The following is a 19,657-nucleotide window of genomic DNA, read 5'->3' as shown; positions in this document are numbered from 1 at the left end:
AGGCTCTGCCAAATATATAGCATCCCTGAGTCTAGTTGCTTAAAGAGACAACTAAATCTGTGATTTATAAGACTTTAGAGGGGACAGGAAGCTTCAGGCATGAGCCTGTTTCTGTTCATTGTATTTTCAAAGACACTGATGTCTCTCAAACTCTTGCAGGTCTTAAAACGACTCTGAAATCATAAAACCCACTTAGAATTCGAACAGTCTGCTTCTCACTGAGCCATTCTGTGATAAGTGGAATTAAATAATCTCTGGCCAGCAATAACAGTAGCAATACCAGTAGCAATGGTGGTAGCAGTAACCAGGCGAGCAGTGGCCATGGGAGTGGTAATAATAACCAGAGGAGAGATCATCACACTCCTAACAGTAGTGGTGGCCGTCATGACAGTGGTGTGGCCACAGTAGGGACAGTGCTGGTAGCATAACTGCTCCCATTTATTGTGAGAGCCTGTTAGGTGACAGGCCATTGTTCATATATATATGCATATATGTGTGTATATATGTGTGTATATATGTGTGTATATATGCATATATATGCATATGTGTATATGCATATATATGCATATATATGCATATGTGTATATATGTATGTGTATATATGCATATATATATGCATAATACACATGCATATATATGTATATATGCATATATGTGTATATATGTGTGTGTGTGTGTGTATATATATATATATTTTTTTTTTTTTTGGAGATGGAGTCTTTCTCTGCTGCCTAGGCTGGAGTACGGTGGTGGGATCTCGGCTCACTGCAACCTCCACCTCCTAGGTTCAAGCGATTCTCATGCCTCAGCCTACTGAGTAGCTGGGATTACAGGTGCATGCCACTGTGCCCAGCTAATTGTATTTTTGGTAGAGACGGGGTTTCACCGTGTTGGCCAGGCTGGTCTTGAACTCCTGACCTCAAGTGATCCGCCCACTTCTGCCTCCCAATGTGTTGGGATTTCAGGCATGAGCCACTGCACCTGGCCCTTGCATATATTATTTTATGTAATCCTCACAACAGCCCTATAGAGGCGATATTATCCCCATTTTCCAGATGAAGAAATGAAGACTGGGAAAGGTCGCTTTATTCATTGTGGATCACACAGCTGGAAAAGGCATTCCTGGATTCAAAGTCAGGTGTAACAGAGCCCAAAGTCCACATCCCTAACCTCTGCATGAAGCTGCTTCTAAGGGAAACACCAAGAAAAGCCAGATCCTTTCTCTCCAGGGAGCCTCGTTACCCTTCATTGCAGCCACAGGCTACTGAGAGCCACCGCAGGCTGTGCCCATCCTGGAAAGTGTCCTGTTTTTGCATAGAGAAGATGATCCCCTGTGCTGCTCAGACCATCACTGACCTGGCAGGTAGAGCTGCCCCAGAAACACAAGAGGCCTCGCTTCTGTGCCCTCCTGGCCCTGCCCTCTGAGTGACAGCTAGAGAGCTACAGGGGAAGGGACGGGAGGGATACAGAGGAGCTTCTCCAGGCTGCTGCACCTTTCAGAGCTTGGAAAATGAATCCACTAACTGCCCAGGGTACACAATTCTCCCAACCTCCTGCATGACCCCCAAACTCAGGACCCTCTGTGAACCTGTACCTTCCGGGGCCTTCCCCAGCCGCTCAGCATGCTGCTCCCATCTGACTTTTCACCGTGCTTCCCAGTCCGTTGCAAAATGAACACCACCCCAGCCCACCCCAAACCCGATATTCCCACTGTTACATTCTTATGAATTATTTAAAGGGCTTCCCCATCAAAGGCCATGGAGTGTCTTCCGTCTGAATTCCATGATAGGTAACCATAGATTAGCACAATGTGAATTGGTGTCTATGTTGAATGACTTCAGTTGAACTTTCAGAAATCTCATGTAGAGATACATTAGCATCCGTAAATTATCTGGCAATAGGAACGAATGGCTGCTGAATTGCAATTCAAAATATTATTAAAATACCGATCAAATTATCACTACAATTTAAAGTGTTAAAAAGATGAAAAACACGTTCTATACGTTCTAAGTCTTCAGTCATATTCTTTTACTATCTTCCCGACAGTTGTTTATTTATTTAATTATTGAGACAGGGTCTCACTCTGTTGCTGGGGTGCAGTGGCACGATCATGGCTCACTTTAGCCTCGACCTCCTGGGCTCAAGTGATCCTTCCACCTCAGCCTCCTGAATAGCTGGGACCACAGGTGCGTGCCACCACACCCAGCTATTTTTTTTTTTTTAAGACAGAGTCTCACTATGTTGCCCAAGCTGGTCTCAAACTCCTGGGCTCAGGCAATCCTCCCATCTTGGCCACCCAAAGCCACTGTGCCCAGGCTTCATTACAATTTTTAAAGATGTTTATTCATAAAACAAAGAGTTACTGATAATCAGATATTACACAAGGACCAAATATCACTGCCTTTAATCCCCCTAACAAATGCTTTAGGTATTTTTAAGACTTAAAATGTCACTCATATATTGTATTATTGAATTCTACTATTTCTAGTATTGTAATAAATTACAGTAAGAACTTTCAAATGGAAGCCCAGGATGAAAAATGTTATATTTTACTCTTTCCCAAATTCTCATTAAAATTGCAATTTCACGCATTTGCTTATCTGCACATTATATGTATTTTTAGCCTCATCTTAAGTAATAATATTTCTGAAATAGCTTAGATATGCCATTTTTATAAATTATATTAAATATAATTTAATACATAGTATATACAAAATAAATATGTAGCTGTATTCGAATTTTCTCTATAATTATCCCAAATACCAGTTATCAGCCATACTTTGGGTTACAATGATTAATAAGAAGAATTTGAGATTTGGGGTGAAAAGCCTTAGATTCTAGTCTTGTCCCCTTAAGTTCCTTTATAAGATTAACTAGTACTGAATCTTATTTTTTCACCTATAAAACTAAATAATCATGCCTTCTGTACTACAGGTGAGAAAAAGTCTTTGAAAATATTTTGGGCCGGGCGCGGTGGCTCAAGCCTGTAATCCCAGCACTTTGGGAGGCCGAGACGGGCGGATCACGAGGTCAGGAGATCGAGACCATCCTGGCTAACATGGTGAAACCCCGTCTCTACTAAAAAATACAAAAAACTAGCCGGGCGAGGTGGCGGGCGCCTGTAGTCCCAGCTACTCAGGAGGCTGAGGCAAGAGAATGGCAGGAACCCAGGAGGCGGAGCTTGCAGTGAGCTGAGATCCGGCCACTGCACTCCAGCCCGGGCGACAGAGCGAGACTCCATCTCAAAAAAAAAAAAAAAAAGGAAATATTTTGGGTCAGGCACGGTGGCTCACACCTATAATCCCAACACTTTGGGAGGCCACAGCAGGCAGATCACTTGAGGACAGGAGATCAAGACCAACCCGGACAACATGGCGAAACCCCGTCTCTACTAAAAATACAAAAAGTTAGCCAGGCTTGGTGGGGCATGCCTGTAGTCCCAGCTGGTCAGCTAGTGGGGAGGCTGAGGTGGGAGGACCACCTGAACCCGGGAAGTCAAGGCTGCAGTGAGCTGTGATCGTGCCACTGCACTGCAGCCTGGGAGACGGGAGTGAGACCCTGTCTCAAAAAAAAAAAAAGAATATTTTGTAATAGTATAAAGTACTATCAAATGAAACCTCTTTTTTGGGTAATGGGTCTTCCTAATGGCATTACCCTCCTCCAATTTTCAGTTTGGAAACTAATATTCCAGGGCTTACTGAGAGTATAGTTAGCTAGAGTAGAGGTTACAGTTGCCAAGACAATCTTCCTGTTTCCTCCTCAAGGAAACTAACATCCTTTCCCCCAGATCTACCCCTCCCCTGGCGCCCAGAAAGCCGTGCCAGACAATCCATCCATGCTGTCCCACTCGGAAGTAGGGCTGGGCCAGGCCAGCCCAGCCCAGCTCTTAGCTTCCCCATCGGTGGATTCTCGGACCACCTCTGGACAGAGGAAAAACACCCAGAGTGAAGGAAAGGAAACAGGTGGTTCAACTTCCTCTGCTTGGGGTCCAGAAAGGAGCACATATGGGCCCATCAGTGTGTGTAACAAGAACAGAGGAACCCCACTGGGTTTCAGTCTAGCTTCATCTAATAGAGACTGTCTTTATGTGCTTTGTCATAAGAAAAGTCAAGCAGCTAATAAATAGCAGAACCGACTGGGCGCAGTGGCTCACGCCTGTAATCCCAGCACTTTGTGAGGCCGAGGCGGGTGGATCATGAAGTCAGGAGTTCAAGACCAGCCTGGTCAACATGGTAAAACCCCGTCTCTACTAAAAATACAAAAATTATCTGGGTGTGGTGGTGGGAGCCTGAAATCCCAGCTACTCAGGAGGCTGAGGCAGGAAAATAGTTTGAACCAGGGAGGCGGAGGTTGCAGTGAGCCGAGATCGCGCCATTGCACTCTAGCCTGGGTGACAGGGCTAGACTCCATCCCAAAAAAAAAAAAAAAAAAAAAAAAAAAATTCAGAACCAGTATTTTAAAATGTCATCTCTCTTCCAGATTGCTTTAATTTCGGCTGGAGTAGGCTGTGTATCCTCAGGCCTAGGAGACAGCTTTTGAGCCATAGAGAGAACCACAGAAAGATCCAGTGTCTCCTACCACACCCCTTAGTTTTGTGTGTCTGTTATGTCACTGGTGACCAGAGACACGAGGCTCCTGCAGAACCAAGAAAGCCAACTCCATGCACACTTCCAGTCCCCACGCCCTTCTCCTGACTCTTCTGGCATCCCTGACCTTCGAAAGCTGACTTTTAAAGCACTGTTCTTTGAAGCCCTTCCCTGGTCAAACCAGCGCCATTGTGATGGCTCCTTCTCTCTGCACCTCCTTGGCCCTGAAGCACCACAGACGTCATAAACTCACTTGCCCTTTAACTGTTAAGTCACTTGCACGAGTTAACTAGAGCCCAAACCAACATGAAAATTGTTTTTTTCGTGAAAAGCTCTCACTCTGTCACCCGGGCTGGAGTGCAGCGGTGCCATCACGGCTCCCTGCAGCCTTGACCAGGCTCAGGCGATCCTCCTCGCTCAGCCCAGGAGTGCTGGGGTTACGCTACCACACTGGCCCCAGCATTACCCGTTTTGAGGTCAGCCACAGTGTCCTACCAGAGGCTCAGCAAGTGTTGGCCAACTGAACAGTGAATATTGCCAGACCAGGGGCACAGAGAGACACGTGCAGATAAAGGAGAGGAGAAGGTGCGCTCAGAACTGGAGAGCTTTGTGGAGACCTGGGGTGGTTCTGTCTTCTCCTATCACTGTCCCCTCAGTCAGCCAGCGCGTACCCCAGAAAGAGCCATCATGTGCCCTGCTCTGTATTCCTTTCCTCCTCCTGTCCCTTTCCCCTGCTTAGCTGCTCCTCACCCTTCACATGTCAGTTTAAACATCACGTCCCACAGGACGCCCCACCTGATCAGGCTAAGTCCCCTATCGGTTACTCTTCAGCTCCCCTGTGCCTTGCTTTTTAAACACACGTTCTCATTCATAAGTAATAGTCGTTTCCATCATTGTCTATTTAATGTCTTTCTCCCCATTAGACTGGAAGCCCTGTGAGGTCAGGGACCACATCTGTCTTGTTCCTGCTGTCGCAAGTCCCGGGGCCTGAGGCACGCCAGGCGTGCAGTAGACTCTGCATCCATGTCGATGCAGGGAACTGATAGGCACAGGTGTGGGCCAGGGCATCCGGCACAGCTTGATGGGGTGGGAGGCAGAGCCCCATATCCCTGAGACCATCTGGGATGAAACCTCACTGCACATTCCAGGTGACTTAAAGACCCAGCAGGTATGTGTGATAGCAAAGCTTTGCCCAGACAACTACAGCCCCTTCCCTAAGGTCCCAAATTAAAGAAAAAGAATGACCCAAATCACCAACTATCGAACCTGTGTCCCTCTATTCAGGCAGGTCAGTATTGCTGCTCTTGGCTTTTCATTCAGCCTTTTCCATCATCGCTAGGTCAGCAGTCACAGAGCATCTCCTGTGTTCCTGGCAGGTACTGGGTACTGGGTACTGGGTGCTGGGTGCTGGCTCTTGGGAGTCAAAGGCACGTGAGGCCTGGCACCTGCCCACAGGCGCCTCACGGCGTTGTGAGAAAGATAGCAATGTAAACAAATAGATAGGAACACAGGCTATACCAGGATCTGCACAGGGAAAGGGTGGAGAGGGATTTGCTCTACCAAGGAGCCCTCAAACACTTCATAGAGGTGACAACTTGACATCTGGAAGCATCAGGAGGAGTTTGCCAGACAGGGAAAGGGCCTTCAGAGGGAGAGCAGGGCATGCGGCAGAGCTGCAGGGCAGTGTGTTTTGGGGGATGGATCTCAGGGGACTGGCAGGAGACGAGGCTGAGGGGGGCAGGGTCCCATCATGGGCAGGCTTGGGTCTCCAGTGAAGATACTGCACTTAATTCTGCAAGTCCAAAGAAAACCACGGCGAGGTTAAAGCAAGGGGATGATTCCATCAGATCTGTTTTAGAAAGATAACAGCATGCTCCCAACTAGAAAAGTGCCACCCCCTATAAACATCCTGGCACCATGTCCCTGAGAGCTCCGGGAGCCAGCTTTGGAGCCGGGAAGCCTCACTGAGCTGTGGGTGCCTGGCACCCAAACGGACATCCTTCAAATGAATGTCACAACAAAATTGAGACGGAACCGAGGGCACACGAGGGCCTTTCTAAGGACTCTCCAAGTGGGAGAAGTTGAAAAACAGGAAAGAAGAATGCAGCAGTGCCGGTGAGAGTGTCTCTGGGAGCATCATCTTCTACCTTTTTTGGGGAGTTTCAGGGCGCTGTTGACTTTGTAGGTAAGGAAGAGCCATATCCCAGGAGGCCACAGCTGGGCTGAGAGATTTAGCAAGTGGAAGGCACAGCCAGGATCTCGAGGAGAAATTTGATCATGGCCAACACTGGCTGGAAGTTTAGGAATTCCCTGGGAACGGCTGTGAGGCCAGTCATTCATTCATTGAGCAGAAAGACTTAGCACCATATGGGAAAAGGGTGATACCCCAAAAAAGAAGGACTCTAGCAGCTGTATTCAAATAGTAGTGTTGAATTCTCACAGAGAGCTCCCTCTCAGGGAGCCACAGCAACACCGTCATCAGAATGTGGTGTTGGAACCCCCTCAGTGTCCACAGAAGTTATTTGGAAACATAGTGAATAGGGAAAGACTTAGATCAGTTTGTGGTTTCTAGAAAATTACTCTTTTAGGACTGTGGAGAAAAAAAGTCAAGTACTAAGTGCCAGAAATGCAAAATATATGACAATTTCCCATAGATGTGATTACTGTTGTCATCACGCTGGCATCACCTCTTTCACTGTCAAATTGTAAGTCAGATTATGTCAGTGCTTATCTGATCAACGGGCAATGGCCGAGGTGTCAGAAAAACCACAGTTCGATGGTGACTGTTTCCTTCCTATGCAAAAGACATGTGTGCTGGCTTTCACCTTCAGGAGTCTGAAATCATAGACATATGTATAGTAAGATGTGCAAAGCAATTGACCAGTGATTTATTACAACACATAACGCCATAGGTAACTGTCAAATAAAAGCCCAAGATGTCCGGAGCTCCATGGCAACGCATGGAGATGCCTGGCATTGCTGTAGGTACCCGTCTGTGTGAGCAGTGCAGTCCCACAAAGATGGCCCAGACTGGGAAGAAGTGCAGCCATTGTAGGCCCTCAGATCGTCCCTGTGCTCACCACCCTGGCCTTTTCTCCAACTCTTGTTGCATCAGGTAGCACCTGCTTCTTCCTTCCCTCTCCCCTCCAGCAAATGGTAAGCTCCCAAAGGGCAGGGCCAAGTCGCATCCTCTCACTGTCCCAAGCGACTGGCACAAGGGAGCTGCTCGGTCCATTCTTGACGGATGAATGAATAAGTGGTGATTAACCTAAGAAAATTCTGCCATTTCGCATCTTGGGGATGCCTTACAAGAGAAAGGCATCATTTACAGAAGGCTGCAAGAGGGCTCCTCAGTTTATAGACCTACATATCCAAGCCGGCCTAACCATTTCTACCTGGGGGAGCTAAAACATGGAAGCTCTCAAACATGCATATGCATTAGAATCACCAGAGGAGTCCCCGTCAACCTCCAGGTTTTCTGCACAAACCTTGTGGGACTGGGCCCAGGAATCTGCATTTTAACAAGCCCCCCCCCCCCCCCCGCCCATTATTCTGATTCAGGGAGTCACAGAACACACTCAGAGAACCCTTTTCAATCACCAGGCCCCTAAGAGCACAGGCTTGCCATTAGATAGAATCAGCTTTATCCCTGTTCTGTTATATATTTCCTAACTACAGGGCCAAGTTGCACATGTTTCTTAGGCTCCTCCTGCCTCAGTTTCCTCAGTTATTAAAAGGGGATGAGTACAAACTCAAAGACAGAAAGGAGAATGGTGGTGGGCAGTGGCTCATGCCTTGTAATCCCAGCACTCTGGGAGGCCGAGGCAGGAGGATCACTTGAGCCTAGGAATCTGCGACCAGCTTGGGCAGCATAGGGAGACCTTGTCTCTACATAAAACATTAGCTGGGCATGGTGGTGCTCACCTATGGTCCCAGCCACACGGGAGGCTGAGGCAGGAGGATGGCCTGAGCCTGGGGGGTCAAGGCTGCATTAAGCCGTGATGATGCCACTGCACTCCAGCCTGGGTGACAGAGTGAAACCCAAGGATTCTACTTTTGGCATCCTTGTTAAAAGTAGAATGGTGGTTGCTGGGGGCAGGGGGACATGGAAATGGAGAATTGTCTAATAGATACAGAGTTTCAGGGATTTGGGTGGGGGGAGGTTTAGGATGGAGTCTCGCTGTGTCACCTAGGCTGGAGTACAGTGGCACGATCTCCGCTCACTGCAACCTCCACTTCCCGGGTTCAAGCAATTCTCGTGCCTCAGCTTCCCGAGTAGCTGAGATTACAGGTGCCCACCACCACACCCAGCTAATTTTTGTGTTTTTAGTAGAGACAGGGTTTCACCATGTTGGCCAGGCTGGTCTTGAACTCCTGACCTCAGGTGATCCATCTGCCTCAGCCTCCAAAGTGCTGGGATTACAGGCGTGAACCACCGCGCCTGGGCTGCAGAGTTTCAGTTTTGCAAGAAGGAAAAGCTCTGGAGATCTGTAGCACAATGTACATAGAGTTAACACTACTGAACCGTACGCTTAAAAACATCTAAGATGGTGAATTTTATGTTATATGTTTTTGCCACAACTAAAAAACAAAAGTTTTACTGCGGATGGATAATGGTATCTACTTCAAAGTGTTGTTATGAGCATTACGTGAAATAATGTATTTAAAGTGCCAGGCAACAGGCCCCAGACTAGGAATTGCTCAAAGAATTATAGCTATTATTATGACAGTAGCATGGGTGTTAAAAAACTTAACCATGAGGCCGGGCGCGGTGGCTCACACCTGTAATCCCAGCACTTTGGGAGGCCGAGGCAGGCAGATCACCTGAGGCCAGGAGTTCGAGACCAGCCTGGACAACATGGTGAAACCAAGTCTCTACTGAAAATACAAAAAAAATTAGCCAAATGTGGTGGCATGGACCTGTAGTCCCAGCTACTTGGGAGGCTGAGACAGGAGAATCACTTGAACCTGGGAGGCAGAGGTTGCAGTGAGCCGAGATTGCACTACTGCACTCCAGCCCGGGCAACAGAGTGAGACTCAGTCTCAAAAAATATATAAATAAATAAATATAAAATATAATCATTAAGGAAGATTTCAAACCTTCCCCAAAAATCCAAGTAGCTTTTTGATGAACTGCATTTTTCCAAATCCTGACCAATAGACTATTTTCATCTCACCTATAGATCCACATGTTTAAAAAAATGCCACCTAAATTACAAGTGGCTATGTGAGAGCCTGGGAATATTCATGCTAGGCAGTTTCGTTCATAACACTGAAATCATCCATTTGCAGAGATGCAGGACACAGAACAAATATGCTACATGTTGTTTTGTACCTTAAGCTTCATTAAAGAAAATCAAGCAAAACCTGCCACCATAGAAGAAATGATCTCCCAGTCTTGAAAAACTATGTGAAGTGTTTTTCATCTTTGATATGCACATGGAACCCAAAGCAGTTTCGGGAACGTGGCACAGACTCACGGCCACCGTTTGGATTCTCTGTGCACCGTTTTGATTTCATGTGCGTCTATGCTAATTTCGTCTCCCCAGCCTATTGTTTAAACCCTAGCAGGACAGATGTGCTGTTTTACAGGGCCATAATCCACTTGGTGGGCAGATAACCAAGAGGCCTTTGGTCTTCATCATTTACTCCAATAAGAAAACTAGACGACTGCCTTGTAAAACAGCATGTGACCCAGGCCCTGATTTCCACGTAACGCCAACCTACAGGACCTCCTCGGAACTTCCAGCCAAATTAGGAAAATTCCTCCTGGTCATCAGCTCGAGGCTGAATTAAGTTATGGAAAGGACAATCTGGGGGTATAAACAGTAAAAACAAGAGGACTGGGAAGTGACTTGCAGTACAGGAATTTAGGCCACACAGGTGTTCATATGAGTAAGAGTCATCATTCTAAGGCTGAGAAGGTTGGCCACTACTGGTAAAAATCCTGATCCTAGTAGGCTTAGAATCTCTCTCAATCGAAAGATAAATCCCAAAAGTCATTGCTAGGGATTCCCCCCATTTTTCTTTACCTCCATCCTATGTATAACCATAACTTATTACCTCTCAGCCCTCATCATGGGAGCCCAGCACTCCTTTCCCAGCAGCGCTGAGTAACATCAGCATTGACTGTTGGGAAGTGGTACTTGTGAAATCCAGAAACAAGCTGCAATAGATGCAAATGGACTGTCATCAATGTGCCTTAGGATTGCCCCAAACACCTCCAGATATCAAAGGACCCCTGCACCCCACTCCCACCAGCATCCTTGCCCACAGGTCAAAGCAGGGTGGATTAGGATGAAGGGCTATCATTGTAAGCAACAAAAGGAAGTGATGAAAAGAACACAAATAACCAGACATTAACTTTGGGTTCTGAGCATGCTGCTTTCTGTCCATTTAATCTGTCTTTTGCTGATGCACTTAAAGAAGCTACCTTGTCTTCTTAATGTGGGGATCTCTGATGAAGGCTTGAAGCTCTGAGACCCAAGCATCAGCCCCAGCTCTGGCTTTCCCTAGTCACATGACCTTGGAAGATCATTTCTTTTTTTCCTTCTTTTATTACTCTGAGCCTCCGTTTCCTCATATAGAACAGGGCTTAGGTTACTTGACACAGTCTATATAAGTATGGTAGAAGTTTTTTTAAAAAATGAGTCTGTAAAATGGGGCTATTCCAGGAGATTTTAGAGATGCCTTCTCATCTTAACATTCAACAGATCTGTGATTCTTTTGTTACAGCTCATGTCCCTGGTATTTCTTTCTTTTTTTGAGATGGAGTCCCACTCTGTTGCCCGTGCTGGAGTGCAGTGGTGTGACCTTGGCTCACTGCAACTTCCGCCTCCTGGGTTCAAGCCCTTCTTCTGCCTCAGCCTCCCAAGTAGCTGGGACTACAGGCATGCGCCACCATGCCCAGCTAATTTTTTTGTATTAGAGACAGGGTTTCACCATGTTGGCCAGGCTGCTCTTGAACTCCCGACCTCAGGTGATCCGCCTGTCCTGGCCTCCCAAAGTGCTAGGATTACAGGCATGAGCCACGGCGCCCGGCAGTCCCTGGTCATTCTAATGGTCTGTAAGTGTGCACCAACAGACTCATCTCTTTGTACTCAGTACTATCCTACCTTGCATTTTCTCATCACCTTATCACGTTACCTCTCAATTATGTTACAGCAAGACGGTAAGATTTTTCCATTAGCCTGACGGTACAAATTTTTAAAACAATAATCAGTTGCCAGAATATATTCCTGCTTTTAAAGTTCTACATAATATTTCAAAAATATATAGGGAAGTATTTAGATTTTCCTCCCACAGCTGTTTTCTGCTTGATTTCAAGAGCTAACTGAACAGTTTCCTGTCTTGTGTCCGATGTGTTTTTCCTCTCCATTAAAATGCTGAAGATTTTTATTCTTTTCCCGTCTTTAGGAGAAAAAAGAAATCTCTCCTCTGTAACTTACTTTGGCTTTCTCAAAAGTTGGGTAGGAAAGTCAGTATAATTCAGGTGGAATCTAAAGTGTTCTTGTTGTGCAAGTGTGCACAGAAAGGAAACCTATCATTTGAGCATTCTTTCGGAAAGTTCGCATTCTCTGTTTTCCAGGGAGCCTTTACTTTCCAAGGGAGTATGATCGACATGCCATTACTGAAGCAGGCCCAGAACATTGTTACGCTTGCCACCTCCATCAAGGAAAAATGATCTGTTAAATGAAGCTCTCATCAGGTGGGCTGAACATATACAGTGGGTTTCTTAAAGACAAACCACAATACTCAAAGCAACGTGTTAGGATGCCAGACTGGGACCTGACTCCATTTACAGTTCATGTGAATCACGATTTTGTTGTTGTTGTCTTACTGGCCAGTTATTCCCCTAAAAAAAATGAACGTTTTTCCTTTTGGATCCAAGTTTATGACTTTATCATTTTTAGTGTGTTACAAATATGGGCTTATGATTTCACAGGGAGGTAAGATCCTGGGGAAAGCTGGGCTGTGAGAGGAAAGTAGGTCTTCAATGACACGGTCTTTCCCAAATAGACATATTCCCTCCACCCTTCTCATGTTACTAAATGTTTCCTGCTTGTTCATGTGTACAGCTGACACCACAAATAATTTTAAGAAAGCCAGGCCTTTAAAAAATAGCAACAACATTAAGGGCTCATCTCTATTTCACTAGTAATCTGATAAAACAACAGAGATGGCATCAGAAAAGGATACTAAGCACTATATTGGCTTAAAAAGACACTTTCTAAAAATAAACTTTCAAAACTGGTTACTATTAACCTCCAGCCACAAAATGAAACATCCATCTCCTTGAACCGCTAGATGATGAACAGGAAAGCTGTCATCCTGGGTGAATGCTGTGGGTCAACCGTTACTGGCAATTAAAAAATAAATGTGCAGAAACACACGACCATCCATTCTCCCCCTTTATTTTCCCGTTTAACTGTTTGCCATTGAGGCCATTTCCCCCTGGAAATGTATGGCCGAGACAGGACTCCCTCAGTCATAAACTTGTAGCGTCTCAGGAGACACAATGCCCCCGAGCTGGTGCATGTGGCCCCTGCAAGATTTGCATCACATTAGAGATGCGGCTGCAGGTCAGATGGGTGGTGTGGTTAACGGGCTTAGTAAAGCTGTTTTGAAGAGGTTAACCCAGCTTGTAGTAAGGGTAAATAAACATAACAACCAGCCATTGTTCCCTATTCAGCATGTACTCTTATATTGAAGGCTAAAGGGTATTGAAGCTGCAGAGGGATCAACTTGTGCTTGCCAGAGGACGCCAATGAAGTTTGAAACACCAACAATCAGAGATTTTGTTTCTGTTCCTCATTAAATCATGAGCTTTTGTGCCGAGACTCTGGACGACTGTTCCTTAAGAAATTAACAGAATGGGAAGTTTTAAACTCTACACCAACCTTTTCATGACCTACACAGCAGCAACACTGCTACTCTTAGACAAACACCGCGGGGAAGGCTGTTCTGTTTATTTAAATTTGTAAATAGAAAACAGTTGTTTTTTACTTTCATTTTTCACCTCCTCCTACGCCCTTTTGGATTATTTCCTCCGCAGCCCCTAGCGTGAGCCCCAACCAGGCCTCTCCTTTTCCCCACTTCTTGCAATTCCCACAGGAAGCCCGAGAGGTGAGTGGAGCTGAGGTTAGACACCAGGAGAGGCACCATCACATGAAAGCACGGCCGCAGAGTCCCACTGCCACCAGGTGACCCCCACCCTCCCCTCCCCCCCCAGTGCACAGCAGAGAGGGACAGCCATGCGGGGAGTCAGCACTGGGCAAGATGACTCTGGGGATCATCATTCTGTAAAGACAACAACTCATTTCCCAAACACGGGATCCAGGAGACAGAGCGCTCCTGAATAGAGATGGCACACGCTCCGTGGGGTCCCTCATAGAGCAGTGCCACCCTCCACCCTGGCTGCCCTGTGCTGCCCCAGAGTGGCCAGAAAGGAAGGTGGGAGCTAGCCCCATCCTCACTCAGAGGCGGGAAAGAGGAAGATGGCCTCTTACCAACGTGAGAGCCGAACGGCCTCTAGCCACACTACTTCCAGACCCCAGACGGGGCAGCAGCAGCAGTGCCTGTAGGAGCACCCACAGCACCCACTGTTGCAGCTGAGACCCACCCAGGATGGGACTCCTGGAGTCAGGTGCGCACCAGGTAACCCAGGACCACGCTGCGCACACCAGGCCGCCCCTCTGCTCAGAACGCAGAGGCATGGGAGGATGGCTTGGCAGTGGGAAGACTAAGGAAGGCCTCTCTCACTCTGCCCCTGCCATACACACCTGCTGAGGGTGTTAGAAACCGTGGAGGCAGGGCTGGTCCTAAGCAAAAGAAGAAAATAAACCCCACCTTGTCCTTCCTATGGGCAGCCCTCACCCCAGTCTGACTACCCTTCCCATCCTCCAGCCTAATCCAAAGAAGCCCTTGGCTTGAGGTGATGAAGGGCTTGCATTCTAGTCTGCACCCTGGCCCCACAGGCAGCCAGCCAGCCCGCCCCACACAGAGGAGCCTCCTCAAGACCTCCCCAGCCAAGGAGCCCTAAGACCTGGGGAAAAGCAGGCCCCTCCGCAAGGTCCCTGGGTGGTACGGAGGCCTGACTGGCTAGGTCTCCCGCTGCTGGCCACTCCCAGGCCATGGTTTCCTAGGTCCCAACCACGTCAGACTGCTCGCCACGCCCCTGCCCTCATCCCAAACTGCTTTGTTCAAACAAAACCACCTTGTTTCAGTCTCCCCAAATGTCCAGTTTATTATCTTCCTCATAATCCATGGTCCCTATTAGGGTAGGATCATAAGACTAGGACCTATGAGAGTCACAAATCTGGACCAAAGTCCCATTCCCTGAACAGAGACCCAAACGACGAGGGTCCCAGAAGAGAGTTCAGTCCTGATCAGAAATCCATGGTGCCTTAGTCCTTGAAGAACAAAACTCCAGGAAGAAGATGCTGGAAGGCAAAGGGTATTCCCCCTCTTTCCCCACCCGCATCTCTGTGGTGCCATAGGTGGGCCCAGGTGCCCTGGGAAAGGTGGGAGAGCAGCCAAGGGTGGGTGAGTGATCTCCACTGAGCTCACCGGGCACCCCGGACATGGGGAAGTGACAGCTGCCCGGCTCCTGAGCCAGGCATGGGTGACAAGAAGAGGACCTTGCAGCTAATCTGACTAATTAGAAACCATACCTGTTTATATTTTGTGTAGCTCATCACAAGCCGTTTAGCCATATCACCCCCCTGTTATTAATTCTTGGGGTCTAAATTATGGGTAACACTATTAAAACATTATCAGAACTAATGAGAAACAATTACTTAGAAAATGAGCCGGGACAAGATTGAGTCGAGAACATCAGTGGTGATCGCTGTAGATTAGTTTAATAAATCATCAGGTGCAAGGCAAGACTGACTGTATGTATGCAAAGCCCCGTCACGGGAAAATGAAATTGAGATTTTTTTTTGCATAATTTTTTCATTAATCTCAATAGGACCCGTGTGGTGTAGATTGCTTTATTCCCCTAATACCTTGCCTGAGGGGGGGTGCCCAATAATGTCTTCATTGTTTTACTGAGGTCTTAATGACAATCTGTGACAACCTCATTTTAATGTATAGAGGATTATATCAATACAGTCATGTTTTATTGAAACGGTGGAGGGAACTCCAGTCCGAGTCGGGCAGTGTCTGTGAACACAAGTTAGGAAGTTTCTCGGCATCCGGGAGCCTTCCCGGCTGATGTCCCAGTGTCAGTCCTCCCAGCCGCCCTCCCCTCCTCTCCTCCAGGGGCGGCTGGGAAAACAGTCCTGCGGGATGAAGACTTCACCGCCTCCGATTTCAATCTGAAAGTAACTCCTTCCCTGGCATATTTCGCTGGGCAGATAGAACAAACCATGTCGTTTTCCCCCGTCTCTAAAATAGACATATTATTATTCACACTTTTGCACCCGGTCGTTTTGCAGGAGTTCGGGAAACTGACGTGCTTCATTGGGGACATTGTAATTCTGTAACAATGCCACGAGGAGAAAAAAGGAATACGGGGTTCTTTGTTTTGTTTTAATTGGAAGGACCTTCTGCTTTTACGATTTCGGTTTACCGTGGAAAACCGAATCTTCTGTGTGTTCTTTCTTCTAGTACTAGAAAAGCAATGAATGGCACAAAACAGGTTCTGAGACGGCCTGCGAGGCCCCGAGCTCGTGGACGCGGCTGAGGGTCCGTGTCACCCGCGGAGCCCCTGCCATGCTTCCCGGCTCATCTTCGCGGGGAGCGGAAACCCCAGCATTTCAGCGTGAAAGTCTTCGACTTTCTTTCCGCGCTGTATTTCCCACGGGCGGAGCAGGGTACCTGAGCGCGGCCCCCACGGAGGGTCCGTGACTTTCCCAGACCCCGCTTGGCGCCCGCAAGTCCGCGCGTGGGACCCAGCAGCTCTGCGCCGGCTGGCTTTGGAGGGGGTGGTGGTCGTTTGTTTAAATTCCAGTTGTTACTTGGCAGCATATCGCCTTCCCAGTCAATAAGAATTGCCCACGACGTATAGAGCGACTTGCGGGAAGGGGCCGAAGCCGTCGTTAGCGCCTGGGCGGCGGCGGCCACTCAAACCCCGTTTCCGCCGAGCGCGCTGCAGCCTGCGGGGCGAGTTCGTTCTGTTTTGACAAAATCATTTGGGACTTCTTTGTCACTCATGCCCTTCCTTTTAAATGATTTTTATTTTTTTCCCACTGTAAGTGACCGGCTAGGTTTTACTTTTGCTTCTTCCGACGGAAAGGGCACCGCGAGCCGGGGTGGGCGGCCCCGCGGGCAGGAGGAGCGCAGGGGACACGCGGTGGCCGCAGATGCCGAGCCCTGCGGAGCCCCGAGGCTGCGTCCCCTGCGCCCCGGCTGCGCGCGGAGCCGGGGCCGGGGCCGAGGCCGAGGCCGGGCCGGGGGGAGCGTGGCGGCCCAGGAGGCCTGGACTGTGGGCCCCGCTCGCCCGCCCGCCGTGGGCCGCCCGGACCCCTCGCGCCTGTCGCGCAGCCCGGCTGTAATGGTGGCAGATCAAAGGCGGCCCCATGTCCCGGTGGAGCCCGAGCCCGGGACAATCCCGCGCCTTTGTGCGCTGTTGCTAGGAGCCCGAGAAACTAAGAGAAAGTGTCAGGAGCATGTTAATCAGACTCGTTACACTGTAACAATAACGTCTCTCTCGGGTCTCCCAGGCCCCAGCACCCCCGTGCACCCCGCTCACAGGCCGGACACCTGCGCGGGGCCCTCGCGCACGCTCTGGGGTCCCGCCGGCCCCAGGGTCCCTGCAGCCCCGAATCCGCGCCCAAGCCACGCGGAACGACGAGCCCCGAGGGGACCCGCAGGCTCCTGGTGCAGCTCCCTGGCTGTGGTCTCCTTGACCGAAGCCTCGGCCTCACCCCGCCAGGCCGCAAGCCCGAGGGACGAATCGGCCACTGTGTTCAGTCACAGTATTCGAATCAAGAGGAAAATGAACATTCCCTTTCTGGTAGCTTTTTGGTTATGAGGTTTTGCAAAACTATGAAGTCAACTTTGCCGATTTCCCTTGGGAATCCCTGGAGGCCACTCTAAGTGGTAATCGCAAGTTTAAGAAGGAAATGGGGAAGTTTTGCTGAGAGTAAAGATGTCCCCGAACTTTTTGAAGGGATTTGTTTCATTCATTCGTTTAGTCATTCAACAAACACCTGTTGAACCCGACTAGGTGCCAGAGGGGCCAGTCACAGGACTTATTCCAGATGAACTTTTCTTTTGAAATTAGAATGCCCTTGTGGAAGCCGAAGGAGGAGCAGAAGCCTAAAATAATGTCAAGTGTCAACGCAAAAAAAGTGCCATTGGCTACTACAGTGTGTGATGATAACAAGAGAGGTGCGAATTAGGAATTAAAAACGTTTGAAAAACTACAGGCCATATGCTTTGAAACCAGTCACTTCTTCCACCTTTCATCTCCCTCTCCCCTCCAGTTTTGGTGGGCAGGAGCTCTGCCAGACTGCAGTCCTCAACCTGTCAGAGGCCGGCCTGAGGTCTGAGGAGTGAGGCCAGGCCTTCTGTTTGTACACAGCCTTTCAAACTTGCAGAGAGACACACTCCATCCTGGCCCCATTCCCCTTTGCTCATACGCAGGGAATTGGAAAACTGTCCTCAGGCTTAGGGCAGAATTTGGCCAAGTTAAGGTGCTTTTCTCCCATACAAGCTCTTGTTCAAGAACCAACCCATTCTGGAAGGTGTAGAAGGGGGCCAGATTTCCAGAGTCTAGCTACCCGCACCTAAGTCACAGGACACAGGACAAAGCTGGCTGTCACGAGGATGGGTGTAAGACAGCCTCTGAACTCCCCTGTGCCTACCACTGACTGAGGAGGAATCCCGAAACTGCGTGAGACTCCTCTGTTGGTGAAAATTTCTCTCTCACTATTGCATGCAACATGTAAACATACAGAAAACTGCGTCGGGCACAGTGACTTCTGCCTGTAATCTCAGCACTTTGGGAGGCTGAGGTGGGCAGATTACTCAAGGTCAGGAGTTCAAGACCAGCCTGGCCAACTTGGTGAAACCCCATCTCTACTAAAAATACAAAAAATTAGCCAGGTGTGGTGGTGCGTGCTTGTAATCCCAGCTACTCAAGAGGTTGAGGCAGGAGAATCGCTTGAATTCAGGAGGCAGAGGTTGCCCGGGATCCTGCCACTGCACTCCAGCCTGGACAACAAGGGCAAAACGCCGTCTCAGAAGAAAAAAGAAAGAAAGAAAGAAAACTGGAGAGGTTCCCTGGGGATTGGAGCCCCAGGCCTGGAAGGAACTTTAGAGATTCCTTTCATTACATAAATAAAAGAGTTGATACGCTGAAAACTCCATCTTACAAAAAAACAAGAGAGGCCGAACGCTGGCTATATGATGATGTTAAAATAGCTGGCTAAAAGGGAGAGCTTCAGTGACAAGAAACTGGATTTCTTTGGTTTACATAACGCCAAATAGCTGGTTTGGCTGGGTTCTGTTTTGTTTTTAAACACTGAATCAAATTTCCTTCATAATCAGACACACTAATAGAATCAAGAGAAAAATGAACATTCCATTTCAGAGAGCTCTGTGGTGGAGTTTCTCCCGAAGACTACACACTCTAGGCATCTGGCTTAATGTGAAAAAGGGGCAGGGGGGTGGTCTTTCGAGTTCTGTGAAAGGAAGAACGTAAAAACCAACATGAACTTCTGGCTTCGATTTTCTGGGAGAACTGTGCTGGCTAGTAACCCAAACCCCACATGAGGACAAGGGCACATCCATTTTTCCCCATCCAATTTCCAGGGCCTGAAATTCGCGCAGCGGCTCTTAGGAGATTCTCCCAGGCTGGCAGAAGGGAGCTCCAGCCACTGCCTGCCCCCGCCCCTGTGTACCCACATCAGTGACAGCACAGCTCTCTCAAGAGGCCCTGGCCACTATCCACACTGATCTTTTCCGAAGCCTTTGCACAAGCTGTAACCCTCCCTCTCTGTGACACCCAACAAACGCCAAAGCATTCTTCAAGACACAGCTTGAAAGCCACTCCTGTGAGGTCCTCCCAGCTCCCCCAGAGACAACTTGCTGCTCTTCCCTTAGTCCTTCTGTTGCATGGA

The 19,657-nt window shown here is 48.3% G+C and overlaps 1 protein-coding gene and 1 long non-coding RNA gene across 8 annotated transcripts in view; one reads left to right on the top strand and one right to left on the bottom strand.

Annotated features, from left to right (window-relative positions):
* Positions 1–19,657, bottom strand: part of LOC139359058 (uncharacterized) — a 126,075-nt gene that overhangs the window by 46,356 nt on the left and 60,062 nt on the right. The window lies entirely within an intron of this gene.
* Positions 1–19,657, top strand: part of LOC105477862 (citramalyl-CoA lyase) — a 313,469-nt gene that overhangs the window by 266,485 nt on the left and 27,327 nt on the right. For 3 of the 6 annotated variants that reach the window (XM_011734752.3, XM_011734742.3, XM_011734759.3), the window contains exons 8-9: positions 12,175–12,294; positions 13,299–13,426. The exons of 2 other annotated variants lie outside the window; for them this stretch is intronic. In XM_011734752.3, coding sequence (XP_011733054.2) covers positions 12,175–12,270 — 96 coding nt within the window. In that variant the 3' untranslated portion in view covers positions 12,271–12,294; positions 13,299–13,426. One more of the 6 variants, XM_071081077.1, reaches the window with a different exon arrangement.

The sequence above is a fragment of the Macaca nemestrina genome, chromosome 16, assembly GCF_043159975.1.
Source record: "Macaca nemestrina isolate mMacNem1 chromosome 16, mMacNem.hap1, whole genome shotgun sequence".
Classification (NCBI taxonomy): Eukaryota; Metazoa; Chordata; class Mammalia; order Primates; family Cercopithecidae; genus Macaca; species Macaca nemestrina.
Note: the sequence above shows the minus strand (reverse complement) of the source record. Positions and strands in the feature narration are given on the sequence as shown.